General features: G+C 38.4%; 1 protein-coding gene across 1 annotated transcript; it reads left to right on the top strand.

Annotated features, from left to right (window-relative positions):
* The first annotated feature begins 485 nt into the window (after positions 1 to 485).
* LOC115258177 (uncharacterized) lies at positions 486 to 14,818 on the top strand. Its single transcript, XM_029858235.2, has 2 exons — positions 486 to 1,093; positions 13,015 to 14,818. Exons 1-2 carry the CDS (start codon positions 655 to 657, stop codon positions 13,332 to 13,334), a joined length of 759 nt encoding a protein of 252 aa, XP_029714095.2. The 5' UTR covers positions 486 to 654; the 3' UTR covers positions 13,335 to 14,818.
* Positions 14,819 to 15,881: the final 1,063 nt, after the last annotated feature.

Raw genomic sequence — 15,881 nt, forward strand, 5'->3', positions numbered from 1 at the left:
CAGCCGGGAAAAAAGATGCTCCAGCATAATAATTTTACCATGCACCTCTACTCGGGTCACGTAGTAACGCTGATGGCCCTCTCGATACTGATGGTGGTGGTGGTAGGATAGAAGAAAAGCAAGTGCAACGCTCTCGCGGACGACCCCCGGGTGCACGAAAGAGACCGGTGCTGCTAATCCGGACGACGATGACGACGAAAAAGGCGGAAAAAGTTGGCTCGATTGTATGGCCGAAAAACACATGGATTTTCGCGCGCGCGCGCTACTTGGGGTCTCTCTGGTACGGTCTCTCTTTCTCACTCTCCCGGTAGCCCATCGCGACGCCACTGCGCTGCTAAGACGCGGCGGCGCGCGCGCGGTCGCGAGTTTTTGAACCTCGGCGCGAGCACGCCGCGATGTTGGGCCACCGGTGGAAAAGGAAAAACTAACGTTTGCCTCATATAAATATGACGTTGTTTTTTGAACTCAGCATCAGTGATCTTGCGACTGTGATCCGGTGTGCTTCCAGAGAAGAAGAAAGCCCCTAGTGCCCAAAAAGGCCGGAAAGGACATTTCTGTTTGGCGCGAAGACTTGTGCATTGTGGTGTTGTGTGTTCAAAAAGGACTTTCGTCTGAAAAATAGCAAGAAAAGCTAACAAAAAGACACAGAACAAAATGAATCCAGTGTTACGATCAGTGTGCGCCGTTGTGGTGCTAAGTGCGGTGGTCCTCGGTGCCACCAGCGAAGATTACCAAAGCCAAGGATTACGTGCCATCGTGCGGGTTTACGACGAGTGCTCCAAGGCCGAGGTCGGGTTCACGCCGTGTCTCAAGAAGCGCGCCATCACTTTCATCGATCGGCTCAGCCGGGTTGATGCGCTGACCGTTGGAGACATGAAGATCGTCCGGAACGAGCGGTCCCTCGGCCTGGAGGGCAGCAAACCCATGACCGAGGCCGAGCTGGAGCAAAGTCTGCCGCGGGGACTGGAAGCACGGGATGAGGCACTAACCAACATCCTGTTGGAGAAGATTGCCGGAGTGTTCAGCAGCCGGACGATTCAGATTAGTCTGCCCAAGCTGTCGAGCGACGAACTGGGCCGCGGGCTGGAAGAAGGTGTGTATCGTTTGTCTGAGGGGTTTTGTGAGATGTGAGACACATTTTGGACATTTTTGGTGGATGTGAAATGATCGTTGTGAATTGGAAGGACAATGATTGCAAGTGATTGGGATATATAACGATCTTGAATGAATTGAGGTGATCATAAGTGCACAGAATCGAATAACAGAGCTTGCTGAAATTTAAAGTCTGGAAATAGGAAAAAGCACAGAATCGTGGATAATTATTGGCTCGCCAGATGCATCCAATAACATTCAAAGTAAAAGTTACACAATCAATAATTGGATCATTATTGAAAAATCGTTTCATTTGAAGTGATGTGCTTTTAATGACATAACATTGATACGGTAACTGGCTAACAGAAACGTGGAGTATGGCATTTTGTTGAAATTTTAAAACGTTTGCATTAACACGTAATTGATCATGAAGCTCGTACTCGTACAAGTTGTAAGTTCAATTATTCAATGATAGGAATCTAATTTCCAAGTTCAAACATATAACTCCAACGTATTCGTTTACTGAACCAAATAATTTTTGGACGAATGTGACAATGTTCTGCGCCAACATAAATTTACCTTCCTATCTCCTTGAAAAACTGTAAGAACAAGCGTGCCAATGTGATACCGATTTTGTTAAAGTCGATGTAAAATTAACTGATGCTGAAAATTTCTAACATCATTATTGACTGCATAATACTATATACGATTAAGTTCTATAAATATCTACACGGAATGTGGTATTATGTAAATTGATTTGAAACGCTGAAACTCATATTTTGTTCAGCATAATTGGGTTTTCATTGAAATACAATTTAATTCACTCTTCTGATAAGGTTTTCACTCGTTAGCTGGATCATCTAATCACTAAAATACATATGAAGCAGCAAAAGTTATTATAGACGTTATGGTATGGAAAAACACTCAAGTTTTAATCATTCACATACATTTCCATAACCGACACAAGCTGCACGTTTGGTAATCATTTCTACAGCATTCTGAAAAACTTTACTATATTTTAATAAAATGTTATGTTATGTAGTGTAAAATGCAAAATTTCAAAGAAGTTCGGTAAAATTCGGCGTCACAGAAAACCCACTCTTTTTCGAAAATTTAAGGTAAATGTCATGGACTACTTTCGAAAAATGTGAATTGATATTTATGGTGAATATTAATTGCCAGCTTTCAGAAGCTTCCATGACGTTTTCCTCAAATATTCGAAAAAGCGTGGATTTTCCGTGATTTTCTTGTAATATTTCATATACAATATTCTCAGGTTCAGCTTCAATTTAGATACGTCGAAATGACATTTTCAGCACTAATGAGAAGGACGATTCCCGGTTGGTTCTTTTCCTAACTAGTATTCTTCTAGTAACTGCGGCAGTACTAAAAAAATGGAACTGGGAAACTTTGTCATAAATGGAACAAAATGCGAATCATAACTTTGAAAGACGAAGCGTTTTATGAAATGCTTTTTAGGGTACTTCAAGACAAGACTAAACGGGGAGTTCTGCAAAAAAAAAACACAACAACAACACAATTTGAGAAAGTATCTTTTACTATGAAATTGATTGATTCAAATACTAAGTCTAATAATCAAATATTTAAAATAATTAGATAAAACTATATTAACCCACTGTTTCATTTTATCCCACCCGTGTCAACTTGCACGTCGTTGTACCTTAAATATTAAAGAAAATTGCTCTTAAATCTAAGGCATTTGCTTTTCATGCTATTTCCAGCAGGGTAAACCTTTACTTTGTCATTTGCGCTAGTTTCCGTTTTTTTTTACTCATTCGGGCACCACATTGGCAAAACTGAGCCGAAATCATTTGTTTTTACAATGATTTTACATTTTACCATTTATTACTGCTTTAATATTATGTTAGTTTGGGAAGTCGAAGTACTCGCGGCTGTTTCGAGGTTAAAAATTAAAGAAAAAATAAACTAAAAAAGAATAAAATGGGAAGGACGGATTTATGGAATTAAAACTAAATTGTTTGCTAACTTATACTATAAACATTGATGGGACAAATTGTCCAGATCTGTAACGGAACAAAAAGAAAGGACTTTATCGCTTATCGGTAGACAATGACATGAAGAGAACAAACAGAAGGGGGACGACGACAGACAGGGGACGTACTACACCAAACTCAAAAATTGATAAATAAGATTCAGGTATTCCAAATCAAGGTCTGCCAACACTTTTCTAACGGGTTTCTGTTGTTTTCCTCGGACCCGGAGAATTTTAGGATCTCACGATACTCATCGCATCCCCACACGACATGTTTAATATCCTGGTAAGCCACGCTACAGACACAGAGATTGCTTTCTGAGAGCCCATGTTCCTCGACACCTGTGGGATGATAGAGTGCAACCATCTACCCATCTCTCCATTTGTGTTGCCAGCTGATCAAGGTCTCCTGATCAAGACCAGCTGATGATTAGCCAGAGAGTCCGCTTTCTCATTGCCCAGAATCGAGCAATGTGACGGGACCCAAGCTATGATGATGATGTATGAGCGTTTGGACAAAGCACTCAAGACTTGGTGTATTCCCTTCAGGAAGTACGTATTCCCGTCTTATTAGATTGACAATATCCAATAATTTAAAAGATTCCAACTAACATTTGACAATGACTCATTAGATGGAAGCAAAAATATGTAGAAGCACTAAAAATCGTTAAATTTCGCCAAATTTCACCTTTCAATTTGACTCCACTTACGACTACACATTTTTCTTTTGTTGCTTACGACGAAGGCACTCACACCAAAGCAGCAGCTAGCCAAATTATTTTTCTTCACCGTTCAATTTTCACTTTACATGATTCACTTATTGAACTGATCACGCAAATGTGTGCGTGCTTTTTCTGCATTCAAAACATCGTTTTTCACAACCACTGAGAAAGATTTCTTCGTTTCAATATGGTGACTTTTCATGAACTGGTGTGCAAAAATAACAACTGAAATATTTTGGTTGTTATTCTAAATCTACATCTACCTCAATTTATAAGCATTATGCACAATTGTACCTTGAACACATGGTTGGATTTGGTTTGTGAAGTAGGTATTGGATCAACTTTTCGAATACACAAATAAAAAATACACAGTTACGGTAAAATCATAACTTATAATCATCCTGTGTACCACAGTGTCACGCAGAAGGTGTGACGGGTAATAAATTCATGTTGTGCTTGAAAAAGACGTTGAATATATGGAAATATAACATTATTTAAAGAAAATGCTAGTTCCTTACAATTTGTTTATACATTATATGAAAGCAAATATTATTATTGGTCAGTGCTTATTATGACGGGAATTAGATAAAAACCCTATCTATAGATATAACGTTGCAGTTCATTACCTGAAGGAATCATTACAAGCATTAGTAATTTTAACAACTCCAAAGTACTCGCAATATAAATTTCATTTTTCTCGTTTACTTTCTGAGAATTTCATGAAATACGTTCTGGATTCACGGAAGTCATTACTGAAACAGGTTATGAAAAAAATAACATCATCAAAAAATCTAAGAAGCTTGCAACTAAATGGATCACGTTTTGATGAATGACCGGCACTTATCTGATGTCCACAACAAAAGCTTCTGAAGCTTACACCCGACATAAAAAAATAATACGTAAACTTCTATTCAATTTTACTGATTTTTTCATGAAATAATTTCTTGTATGGAATGTTGAATGCAAGCTTCATACTGAGAGAAAGCTGTAAATTTATGAACTGATGGAAAAATGTATGCAATATGACGGGGTCCTTTTGTTACATGCATCATATGGAACTATACATAAACCACGTGGTTTTTTTTCTAGATTTTCCAAAACGATGCCCCCGCCACCCTGCTGTGGGTTTTGATCCAGACAAAAAAAAATTTTGATATGTTGTGTAAAAATGTCCCACACAGCAAAAAAAAAAAAATGAAAATTAAACAGCACGTAAATTAAAGATCAACTTAAATTTGCGGCAGTAAAATGTAAATCACCAACATTTAACGTCAGCCGAGCAGCCCGCTGCTGGTCAGACGGCTTGTTTACAGATTTTAAAGCATATTCACTTTAAATTTACACGCATCTGCTATAAATCATGCCAACCACTCTCCGTCATCAGCTAAACGAACGGCTGCTCGCAGCTACGGCGGTTTCCTCGTTGTCTCTCTCAGTACTCTCTGCAGCAGCCGGAGCATGTCGGGAATGCGTGCATTATGATAGAAGCAGTTTAACTTTGACTACCTGCTTTTCAACAAGCTGAGATAGCCGAAAAAGCTCGGGCGTGCTACTCACACCGTAAGGATCTGAGTTCAATTCTCGCCCGGAGCTCAATTTTTCTTCATATTTTCTAACAAATATCTGCAATGTAATTTTAAATATCCATCATATATGACGGGGTCCTTTTGTTACATACGATCTGTCATAAATTGAAAGGTTTTTTTTCGAACTGTACAACTTTCTATTGACGTAAGAAATTTGAAAATCAGTGGTTGCCAACATAATGAAAAAAAAAAATGTTTTGGTATATAAATTGAAGATGGTGGCCGAAATTATTATGACCGACCAAACTTTTTATAACTGCAAATAGTACCTCTATTCTTTCTCTTTTCAACAACATTTCGTTTTTAAGTAGTTTCTGGCGAAGCTTTCGAGTTATAACGGTTTTTATTGAGCCAACAATTAATCAAAATCGAGGGGTCGCCTAAATGGTTGTGGCTCTAACTAACGGGGGTCCATCAATTTGATTAACCAAATGCATTTCCTTACTTTTTCGGCAAGGACTTTCAGAAAATCGCCACCCTAAACATTTTTGAAGACATGGTGTAAATAGTGGGACGGTCTCAGCGAGATTTACCCGTTGTGATATTTGAGTTATATTTTTTACTCCTTAGAAAATTGCCGAAATTCTCTGCGGGAAGTTCACATTAAGGCGAAACATCAGGAAATTCCTTTGCAATTTTACATACAAACTTTTGAGGCCCAAATCTGACGAACGAAGCGTCGAACCAAGTCGCACTTGTTTAACCTGATTTTAATCACTTGCTAAAAGAGGCAGCTTTTCCAAATCGAGAGCATTTGATTACGAATTTTCAAGATGTTGCTTCATTTTGCGTTTTGCGAGCGTTACCCTATGAAGAACATGGCGGAAAACAGAGGCTTCCATGTTGTTTCCTAAGTATTGAAGTTATTTTATTAGAATTCTATGATGAACTATTGTAGCACATCTGACAGAGCTTCGTGGATGTATTGAATGTGCATCCCCCTCTCCCTTCGTACACAAAATTGAGAAACCAAATTCGCTCACTCTGAGCGTGACGTACTTTCTAGATGGATCCTAATAATCCGTTAATGAAGTTGTCTGTGTATTGTTGACTTCTTCCAAGATTTCTTCCTGTAAATGACATGATTTACAACCCAATAGAACCAATGGAATTTATAACAATTCATGTAATAACATTTCAAGAAAAAAAATCTTAGTGAGTTTTATCATCAGAAATTCCCAACACTGAAGAAAAAATATTCACATGGTTGTTAAAAATATGCCCTGGTCCTGTTGGAATGTCCTGCAAGAGTCTATCAACGATTGTTGGAACACAAAATTTCGTTTGTGTATTTTTTTTTAATTGTGGTAATCAAAAGCTAGAAGGAATTCCATAATGAGCATATCTAAAAAAATATGCAAAATCGGTGGAGATTTCCTTTCTTGCACTCCAAGGGGAATCATTATGTTGCCTTGAGTGGATTTAAAAATGTGTACAAATATTTTTAGTAGAGCGGACCTGGTGTGACGGCTAAAGCCTGTGACTATCACGCCAAGGATCTGGGATCGAATCCCACTCCCAACATACTCCCAGAATGTGATTTCTTTTTTAGAAAGGGAAGTAAAACTGTGGCTCCTCAGAGATGAACCGGCCGCCGGCTGAAAATCTCTTTAATAAAGATAAATAAAATAAAATAACTCTGTGGCTCCTGAGATAAGCTAGCCCCGGGCTAAAAATCTCTTTGATTAAGATAAATATTTTTTTCAAGAATAACCGTAGAATAGTTGTGAAAGCTATTTTTCAGAAATTGCTTGAAGTAGTTTCACTCTACATACCGTTTGAATGTTTGAGGATTTACAACGTACAGGGGTTGGCCAAAATGTTTGGGATAGGCAGCTTTTTTTCTCCCACAAAAAAAAATCAACATGCTGTAACTTTTCATAGAGTGCATCGAAAAATCTCAAATTTTGACTGTTTATCAATCTGTTATATGTGCATCATTGATATAAATTTGGGCTCGATTGAATAATTTTTCGCAAAGTTGGAACCGTTCGAGTAAAACACTATTTTTAGACAACTCATTTTTGAGCTGTCTTATCTCGGAAACCAGTGAGCCGAATTGAATGATTTTTTTAATGTTTATCAACAATATATTGATACTTAAAACAACGTTATAAAATGTAATATTTTCTCATGGCAAATTAAGTTATACCGGGTTGAAATTTTTAGCCATACAGAGGAAAATAAGTCAAATTTACAATACCACACAAAAATTACTAAATGTGTTCTTCCTTTAATCTAAATAGGCTCTAAAATATATGATTAAAGATAACTTGAGAACAGAAGTGTAAAATCTTTGAACATCAACACTAAAATTTATTGACATTGACGTAAAAAAATTACATTTTTTCGAGAAAAATTCAAAAAAGTGTCAATCCATGATAACTTTTTTAAACGTTCAAAAAGTATCTATGTTTTAATAGTTTGTATATTGTCAATGTACGTTCAAAATTTCATTCAATTCGGTTCCCTCGTTTCCGAGATATGACAGCTCAAAAATGAGTTGTCAAAAAAAATAGTGTTTTACTCGAACGGTTCTAACTTCGCGAAAGATTAATCAATCGAGCTCAAATTTGTTCCAATAATGCACATATAGTAGGTTGACGAACAGTCAAAATTTGAGATTTTTTGATGCACTCTATGAAAAGTTATAGTATGTTGAACTGTTTTGTGGAAAAAAAAGTTGCCTGTCCCAAACATTTTGGCCATCCCCTGTATGTCTATCCAGCATAGTTTTAGTAGACTACTTACTACTGAGCAACCATGGCGGTGCAAAGGGAATAATGATGCATCTTCAGCCTGGGTAATTGCTCCCCAAGTAACCATAAGCATTAATAATTGGGCAGAAATCAACATTGATAATATTTCTATGCTTAAATTCAGCTTTAACTATGCAAATTAGCTCATCATCAGCATTTTAAATACTAAAAATCCCTGGAATTGCAATAATGATGCTGATATGGCCGTATGCATACACGCAAAAAAATCCGTTCCGATATACGTGAACTCTCAGTCACGGCAACGGGAACAAACGGGAACTATGCATAACAACGATAACAACAATAGAACATAGAAATGTACACCGTGAACTAGATATCACGGTTTCTAGAACTCCCACATTGACAGCTGGAACTAGTTCCAGTTCACGGTGTATATTTGCTTGTTCTCATATTTGCGTTTGTTTGTTCACGTTTATCAGAACGGATTTTTTTGCGTGTACCAACAATTATTTAGCAATAAATCAGCATCACGTTCTCGATGTTTTCGTGTAGTGGTGAAAACGATTAAAATAGAATCAAGTTTCGACTGACACTACCACAATCGCATTTTAAGTGATAGGATAAAATGATAATTTAAATTGGCCTTTTATGTTTGCAATACTGTTGCTTATCTGTGGCCGTAGCGTAGGACTTTTATCATACCCGGTGTAAATAGTTCAACAAGCATGCTTGGAGTTTCCATCACTGCATAACAACATTAATTAAAATCCTAAGAAAATAATAATAATAAAACCTAACATTAATGGAATCTGATTCCATCCAAACTACTTATTTTTGATGATGATTAACCTGGGCTTGTTAGGGGAATATCTGTAAGTAAAAAGAAAATCGCGTTAAGTACTGTTCCTTTGAATTCCACTAAGAATTTGCATCCTTTGACAGATACGTATTTCGACCTCAACTGTAAGGTCGTCTTCAGTGTATTGTACTTGACTCGACATTTGCATTTTTTTACATTTATTTTGATTACCATCTGTTTGGCTGCATGCCATGAAGCAAGAAAGTTCGCTCGAAAAATCTGGCGAGAACAACTGACGTTTGTCCTATTGCCGAATTGTAACACTTGCACTGCAGTAGCTGGGCTTTAATTTAGAAGCACGCTATTTAGCCTTTTCTGGCATTAAATTAGCATAATATCTGCATTTAAAGTAATAATGAATTATAAGATTGCATTATATGTGCAAACGATGCTGTAGATAAGCCACATTTTAGTGCGGACTGAATACATGGGTCGCTATCACCTTGACATGTGGTCAGGTCCAATTCCTGTCAACTTCCTTTTGTTGTTAAGACTGTTCCGCCATGAGCTCCTAGAGATTCCTTTGCAGCGATGTGCTGCGGGGTTGCACATAAGTGCCAAATAAGCGCTTGTTTGCAGACTGTGTTCCCGTCCCTGCGTAGCGTGTGGTCAACGCACTTCCATTTTCGCTTCCAATTTTTCAATTGTTTTCCAATTCTCTCAGCTTAGTATTTGAAGGGCTTTCATTGCCGGCCTTTGCATAAATATGTATATTGTGGGGCAAGTGTAATGAAACACTATGCCCAGGGAAGGCGAGAAATGTTCCTGATCCAACCGGGAATCGAACCCGGATTGGCCATCCATAGCCATATCCACAAGACTAACTTGAGCTTTGAGTTGAAGTTATAATTGTAAAACCGCCTTGCACGAATCATATACCACAGACATTTATTGATGGAGACGTAGAGCGTTCTCCACTGATACACACCAGGTGTCACTGATGTAAAGCATTACAGATCTCACGTCGACTTATCTGACTTTTTCGCTTATATTTCTTAAACTCGCAAGGGGAGCCAAAAAGTTCCTACCCATGTTGGAACTGCATAAAACATGGCATTTATGTCGCTGTTGGCCACAGTTTGGCTACATCCAACCACACTGGAAACTCTAAGTGTTTACATCGAACGATTCAGCCTTGTTTACATTGATGGCCACCGCAGAGTGTTCGACAAGATCATCGGGCTTACAATATCATTTTCCTGCATAGTAATAGGCTGCTACAGATAACTACCGTTTGGTTAACGATCAATCGTCCCTACCAGGATTCCGTCATTCCAGCAATGACCCGGATGAGATCGGAAAACACACCGTTGTGCAGCACTCTGCGCGAAAAGGTCTCTAACTGTTCTTCAATAAGGCCGATGATTATCTCAAAGATACTCAGGGCATCCCTCGTATTGTCGTGATTGAAACTTTCGCAATCAATGAACACCAGATGCACAGAGATTCTTGGAACTCGTTGATTTGCTCCAAGATGATATGGACCGTGACAATATGGTCCACACAGGATCGTTCGGCATGGAATACTGCCTGCTGCTATCGAAGATTTCCGTCAACATCACTTTGAGAAATTTGAGAGCTCTGTACAGTAACATGATACCCCCCAAACTATCGCAACCAGTCAGGTCAGATTTTTTTTATCTAGTTCATTTATTTGGGGCTCAATCGACATGTCAGATCAGCTTGTTTGGATACGATAAATAAGATGCAAGGTGGTAATCGGCCGGAAATGTTGAAAAAAGGAAAACCGGAAATTTGCTTGATTTCATTGGGCATAGGTTATTCGTGCCTGCCATACGACATACACATGCATAATGATCATTGGCAGAGCAAGTTTTCAGTAAAAAGCTGTGGAAGTGTTCATAGAACACTTTAGAAGTACACTTTGTCCCAGTGGGGACGTTACGTCAAGAAGGCGAATTAAAACATGAATCTATATGATTTGATCAGCAATAATGACATGGAACTAGCAAGAAATGAAGTAGCCTTCATTGTATTGTTGGTCAAGAACGAATGTTATCTACACATTCCTGATGACTTGGCTTGGCGATTGAACCTTTTTCAAGAGGCGTACTGTCTTTCGTTCCATCCTTTTCATAACTCTGTTTATTTTCCTAATCGAGAAAACCAACTTTTCATCCTTTTTGAGTCGAAAGTCGCATGAAACAGCCGGCATTTTGATATTTTGTCTGCCATTTAAGACTTGTGTCCATAACATTTGAACACTGAACATCTCAAACATGTGAACTAGATTTATAAGTATTGCATGATTTTAAATACCCCAAAACAGTTGCATGTTTATCAACAATCCTATATTTTTTGATCATATAGAGCATATAGAGCGACTGGACCAATCCATACTACTTTCAATAGTAAACAATGCGCTAAAACTCCCGATTTTTTCTTCCAAATTTCGTAAAAATCAACCAATTAAAGTGCCTTTAGGCAAAAGTAGAATCATTTCCTCATTTTTTTTATTAAATAATGGGGCAATATTCATCGGGAAAGCAGCCATAACCAAGACCAAAACCAGTACAAAGTACCGGGAATCTGAAACTATTTCCAAAGTGACAATTTTCAAAATATTTGGAAAACTTGGCCTTTTTCCGGGTGGCTCACAATTCAGTACGACAAATTGAGATGATGTATGTATGCAGTTGTAGATGAATTGACAAAAAAGGTTATTCACTTTTGCTCATAGCGAAACTTGATGCATTTCTTCATATTTTGAGTTTTGATTTTTTTTATTACATAACAAAGCCATATTTTTAACATTTTTCATGAAATGGCACCCCCTTTCCTGTGTGGCTCCAGGCTCCTAAAACTACCGGAGTTGCGACCAATTTGTCCAAAAACCACTGAATTCATCTCCAACTAAATTGATTTGAAAAATCGTGAAGATTTATTTGTCGCAAGCCATACTTCATCATTGGTAATGGTAACTTACTCGGATGGCTCCAAGTTCCCATAACATTCGGAATGGTGGCCAATTTGTCCGAAAACTTCTGAACTATTATCTAACATACTTGATTTACAAAACCATTACGTTTGATATGCCGCATACCAGCCCAAGTAAGCTTTCGATAACTAATTGGTCTTGTAGAGGTTTTGAGAACCGTCATAAAACCATGTACCTCTTATTTTGGTTTCATGTAGTTTTTTAGAATCTCTTCTAATCTATTTGACTAACAAATGTTACTTGGGAGGTTTCACAACTCTTTGGAAGCTGACCATTGCCCCGGGGTACTCTAGGTGCTCGGAACAACCGGAGTAGTAGCTAATACGTCCAGAAACCTCTGGAATCTTCTAAAAAATACTTTACTTGTAAAATTATGAAGAATGAACCATGACAAATCTGTTTTTTTGATATTTAGTGAGAAAAAATGTGAGGTGTATGGAACGTACGAAAAGTGTCCGATGAAAGCACTCTTAAGCGGAACATTCTTGACCAGAACTAGGCAATTACAATTTACTCACACAATGCGTCAGTATTTATTAAGAGATGATTGAACATGTTTGCAATCATACTGCATGTGTTTCTTACAAGTAATCAGTGATTGAAAGAAAGTTGATCCATGTTTGACCTAATTTATCCCATACAAATGCTTTAATAACTCAGACCCCAGGACTGAAATACCATTTTAATGTTTTTTCCCTACAACTGGAGACCTAGCGCAATTTTCGTTCAAAATTTCGTGAAAATTGGTTAAAAAATTAAGTAATGATGATTTTGAAAATTTAATTTCTTATTAGTAGCGAAACGGTTTAAGACAATTAACAGGCCGGTTTTTTTCAGAAACTATGAGAAAAGTTTACAGAACCATTTACATGATTTTCTAAAATTTCTGCTGATAAATTTGAAAATCTAATAAAAAATGATATGGAATATTAGCGAGACTCCACTAAAGATCATCTTCTCCTAATTCACAACGATCAACAGAAAGCCAACACAGTAGTGATCGTTCATTAGTATTCAATTCCAATCTAATGTGTTCATCATTGATCCCTCTCCCCCCAACAGGTCGTGGCAAAATGAAGAAAATGATGAGCATGATGATGATGGGCTTCATGATGAAGATGGCCGCCATGGTGCCAGTTGCGATTGCCGGTCTGTACCTCCTCGCCGGTAAGGCTCTGATCGTATCGAAGATTGCCCTCTTGCTGGCCGGTATCATCGGACTGAAGAAGCTGGTCGCCAGCAAGCAGCAGAGCGGAGGCGGTGGCTGGTCCAGCGGTGGCTCCGGACACGGTGGCGGCTGGGACCGACGATCCGCCGATGTGGCTGCTGCCGCTGCCGCCCAGAACCTGGCCTACAACGGCTACACCAAGAACCAGGCGTAAACGGAGCAATGCCGACCACGTACGATACGGAACCAGTTCCAGAGATTTGTTACTTGTTGAAAGACGATCGAAACCACCAACTGAAAAATAACGGCCACGGAGGGCAGCCCTTAGTACCAAGGGTGTTGTCTGTTTCCACTGCCGAAAGTTTGCGGGAAAATGTTAAATTATTTATTTATTTAATTTATTGATTTACAATTGTTAGGGAACATCAGATTCACCGCAAATCATGTCGCGATCAGCCAAAACTTCGGTTCCAACTAACCTTCCGTTGTGAACATTTTTCAACCCCCTCAATTCCCACCTTTTCATTTCATTGCTTTGAACCCAAACCCGTACGATCTTTCAACTTTCGACGAGTGGAAATCTAATAATTTTCGCATTTTCCACCCGACGGTAAAACCTTTCTCTTTGCGCACGTGCGCTCCATTGTCTATCTCTATTAGTAGTTCCCACTGTAGTCTTTTCTCTTTGCTTCTCCTCTCCGCATTACTGTTCCCTAATCTACATACAATCCCTTTGATGGGTACTATTTGCCACATTGCTTTCCATGTTGGTCCAATGAACTTCCCTTCTGTCTATGGTTTCGCTCTGAAAGCTATTCTTCGTAAAGTCACGTGATTTTCACACTCTTGCTGTTCATCTGTTTCTTTCACTATCGTCGTTAATCATTAACACTTCATCAATCTGTTATCTAAACTACTCCTCTTTGTCATCTTTACTGGATCAACATATATCATTGTATGTGTCTTACATCTATTTTCGAATTTTACGCTATTTCTTTGCCGTTTATTTAGTTCTGTAGCCAACTTATTCAATTTTCATTTTCTACTCCTAACTAATCATTAACCCTTTTTGATATCGAGTGTGGTTTCTTCTCATAATCTTCTGCTATTCTCTTCTACTTTCTGCAAATCTACTACTTACTCGGTCATTTAAAACCACTTTTCAGCCACCTCGATGTTGAAAATTAGCCCTCAAGTCATTTTCGGTCCTCATAGGACTTCTCCTCCTCCTGCTCGTCAATCCATCCTCCATCGTTAAACGTTACCATTCGTCATTCAGTCCACCATTACCCATTCTCACCCACTTTCGTCCCTGCTCCCACTCAGACTCATCCCACCCATCCTGCTTTCTTCTTCAACCGATTTCCAAAAGAAGTCCAGAGCTGAAAATTCGAGTATGTTAAATTAACGACCTAATAATCTGCCCAAAATGAGCTTTAGCCAATGCGTCATCCTCACAATCACCATAAGTCCATCGAACAAAAAAAAAAAACATCGCAAACACACTAGGAGGAGATATTTATTCACTGTTGATAATGTGTAAGAGTTGAAGTATAATGTTAATTTGTTGCGAACGAATGAGAATCAAGAAGCGAACAAAGAAACAAACTGATAATTGTTGTAAAATGAAGCAAAACAAATGAAACCAATAAACGTTCACAAGTTTCCCCTTCGAGTTGAAGGAGGTAAACTGGGAAAAATTAAAAGCACCCTCGCCGACTGTTTCGCCGCGCCGCCGCTTCAAAACAATCCGAATTTTCTCGCACTTAAGTCAATTTAGGCAGGTAGGTACCCCTCTGGTCTGCATGAAGTAGTCAGCGCCTAGCCACTCAGCGCGCGAATAGCAAACACACCCATTTCCTTGCTGCGGGATGATGGATGGATTGGTGATGACCACGGTAAGCAAAGTTGTAACAAAACGATGCCAAGTCATATTTTCAATTTTTTTTTACTGAATCTTGATGCGAAGGAATCACATTTCGTTCGTTTAAAACAAACATTTTCAAGTTCGATCGTTTAACTGATAAAATGTTCAAAACTAAAATAACAAGTTTTAAAGCTTCTTCTATTTCATGATGATTTTCACAATACCTAATGAGGAGCACCTCGATCCGTTGACGAGAACATAAACAAAGTTAAAAATCAAAAACCCAGATTAATTCACCTAGTGGTGATTGTGCCTTTCTCGTCGAATATGTACTCATGATCTTTCCCGCTATCCCAACTAACATTTATTGTGAATGTAAACGCCAACAAATTGTCCTCATGTTCTATGCAAGCCCTATACCAATGAATCTGGTAAACTTAATCCACATCAGCGTGTATGCCACCAAGTCATAGATCTTTTTTCGGCTTCTATGTAACCACTAACTGAATAACATCTTGAGAAGGCACATTTTCAGCCTTTTTACAAAAATCCCGTTTTGTTTTACTCCGGAAAGGCTTTACAATTGTGCCACAAGTAACCTTAACCAACTTCATCTATCTGCAAAAGCTAGTGAAACGTCATACGCAATAATGTTTACATTTTTTAAACAAGCTATGTGATTGCGCCAACAGGCTCTTCGTCACAGCTTCTAGCTGAAAGAATGTTCTTTAAACAGCTACGATGCGCTGCTGTTTCCTGTATTTGGCAACATCACAAAACGTATTGAATAAAATAAGCTGTTTTATTGGTTGGGACTCGTATTCGATTTGCACATCTTCCGGCAAATCTTCCGGAGTTGATACCAAATACTTTCACAGCAAAGAGATGGATAGC

Source organism: Aedes albopictus, chromosome 1, assembly GCF_035046485.1.
Source record: "Aedes albopictus strain Foshan chromosome 1, AalbF5, whole genome shotgun sequence".
NCBI classification, from domain to species: domain Eukaryota; kingdom Metazoa; phylum Arthropoda; class Insecta; order Diptera; family Culicidae; genus Aedes; species Aedes albopictus.

Excerpts from the sequence above, each read along its gene's own strand:
- LOC115258177 (XM_029858235.2), top strand. The coding sequence starts at position 655 with ATGAATCCAGTGTTACGATCAGTGTGCGCCGTTGTGGTGCTAAGTGCG. Across the intron at positions 1,094-13,014 it reads GGGCCGCGGGCTGGAAGAAG|GTCGTGGCAAAATGAAGAAA; the intron begins GTGTGTATCGTT and ends TCCCCCCAACAG.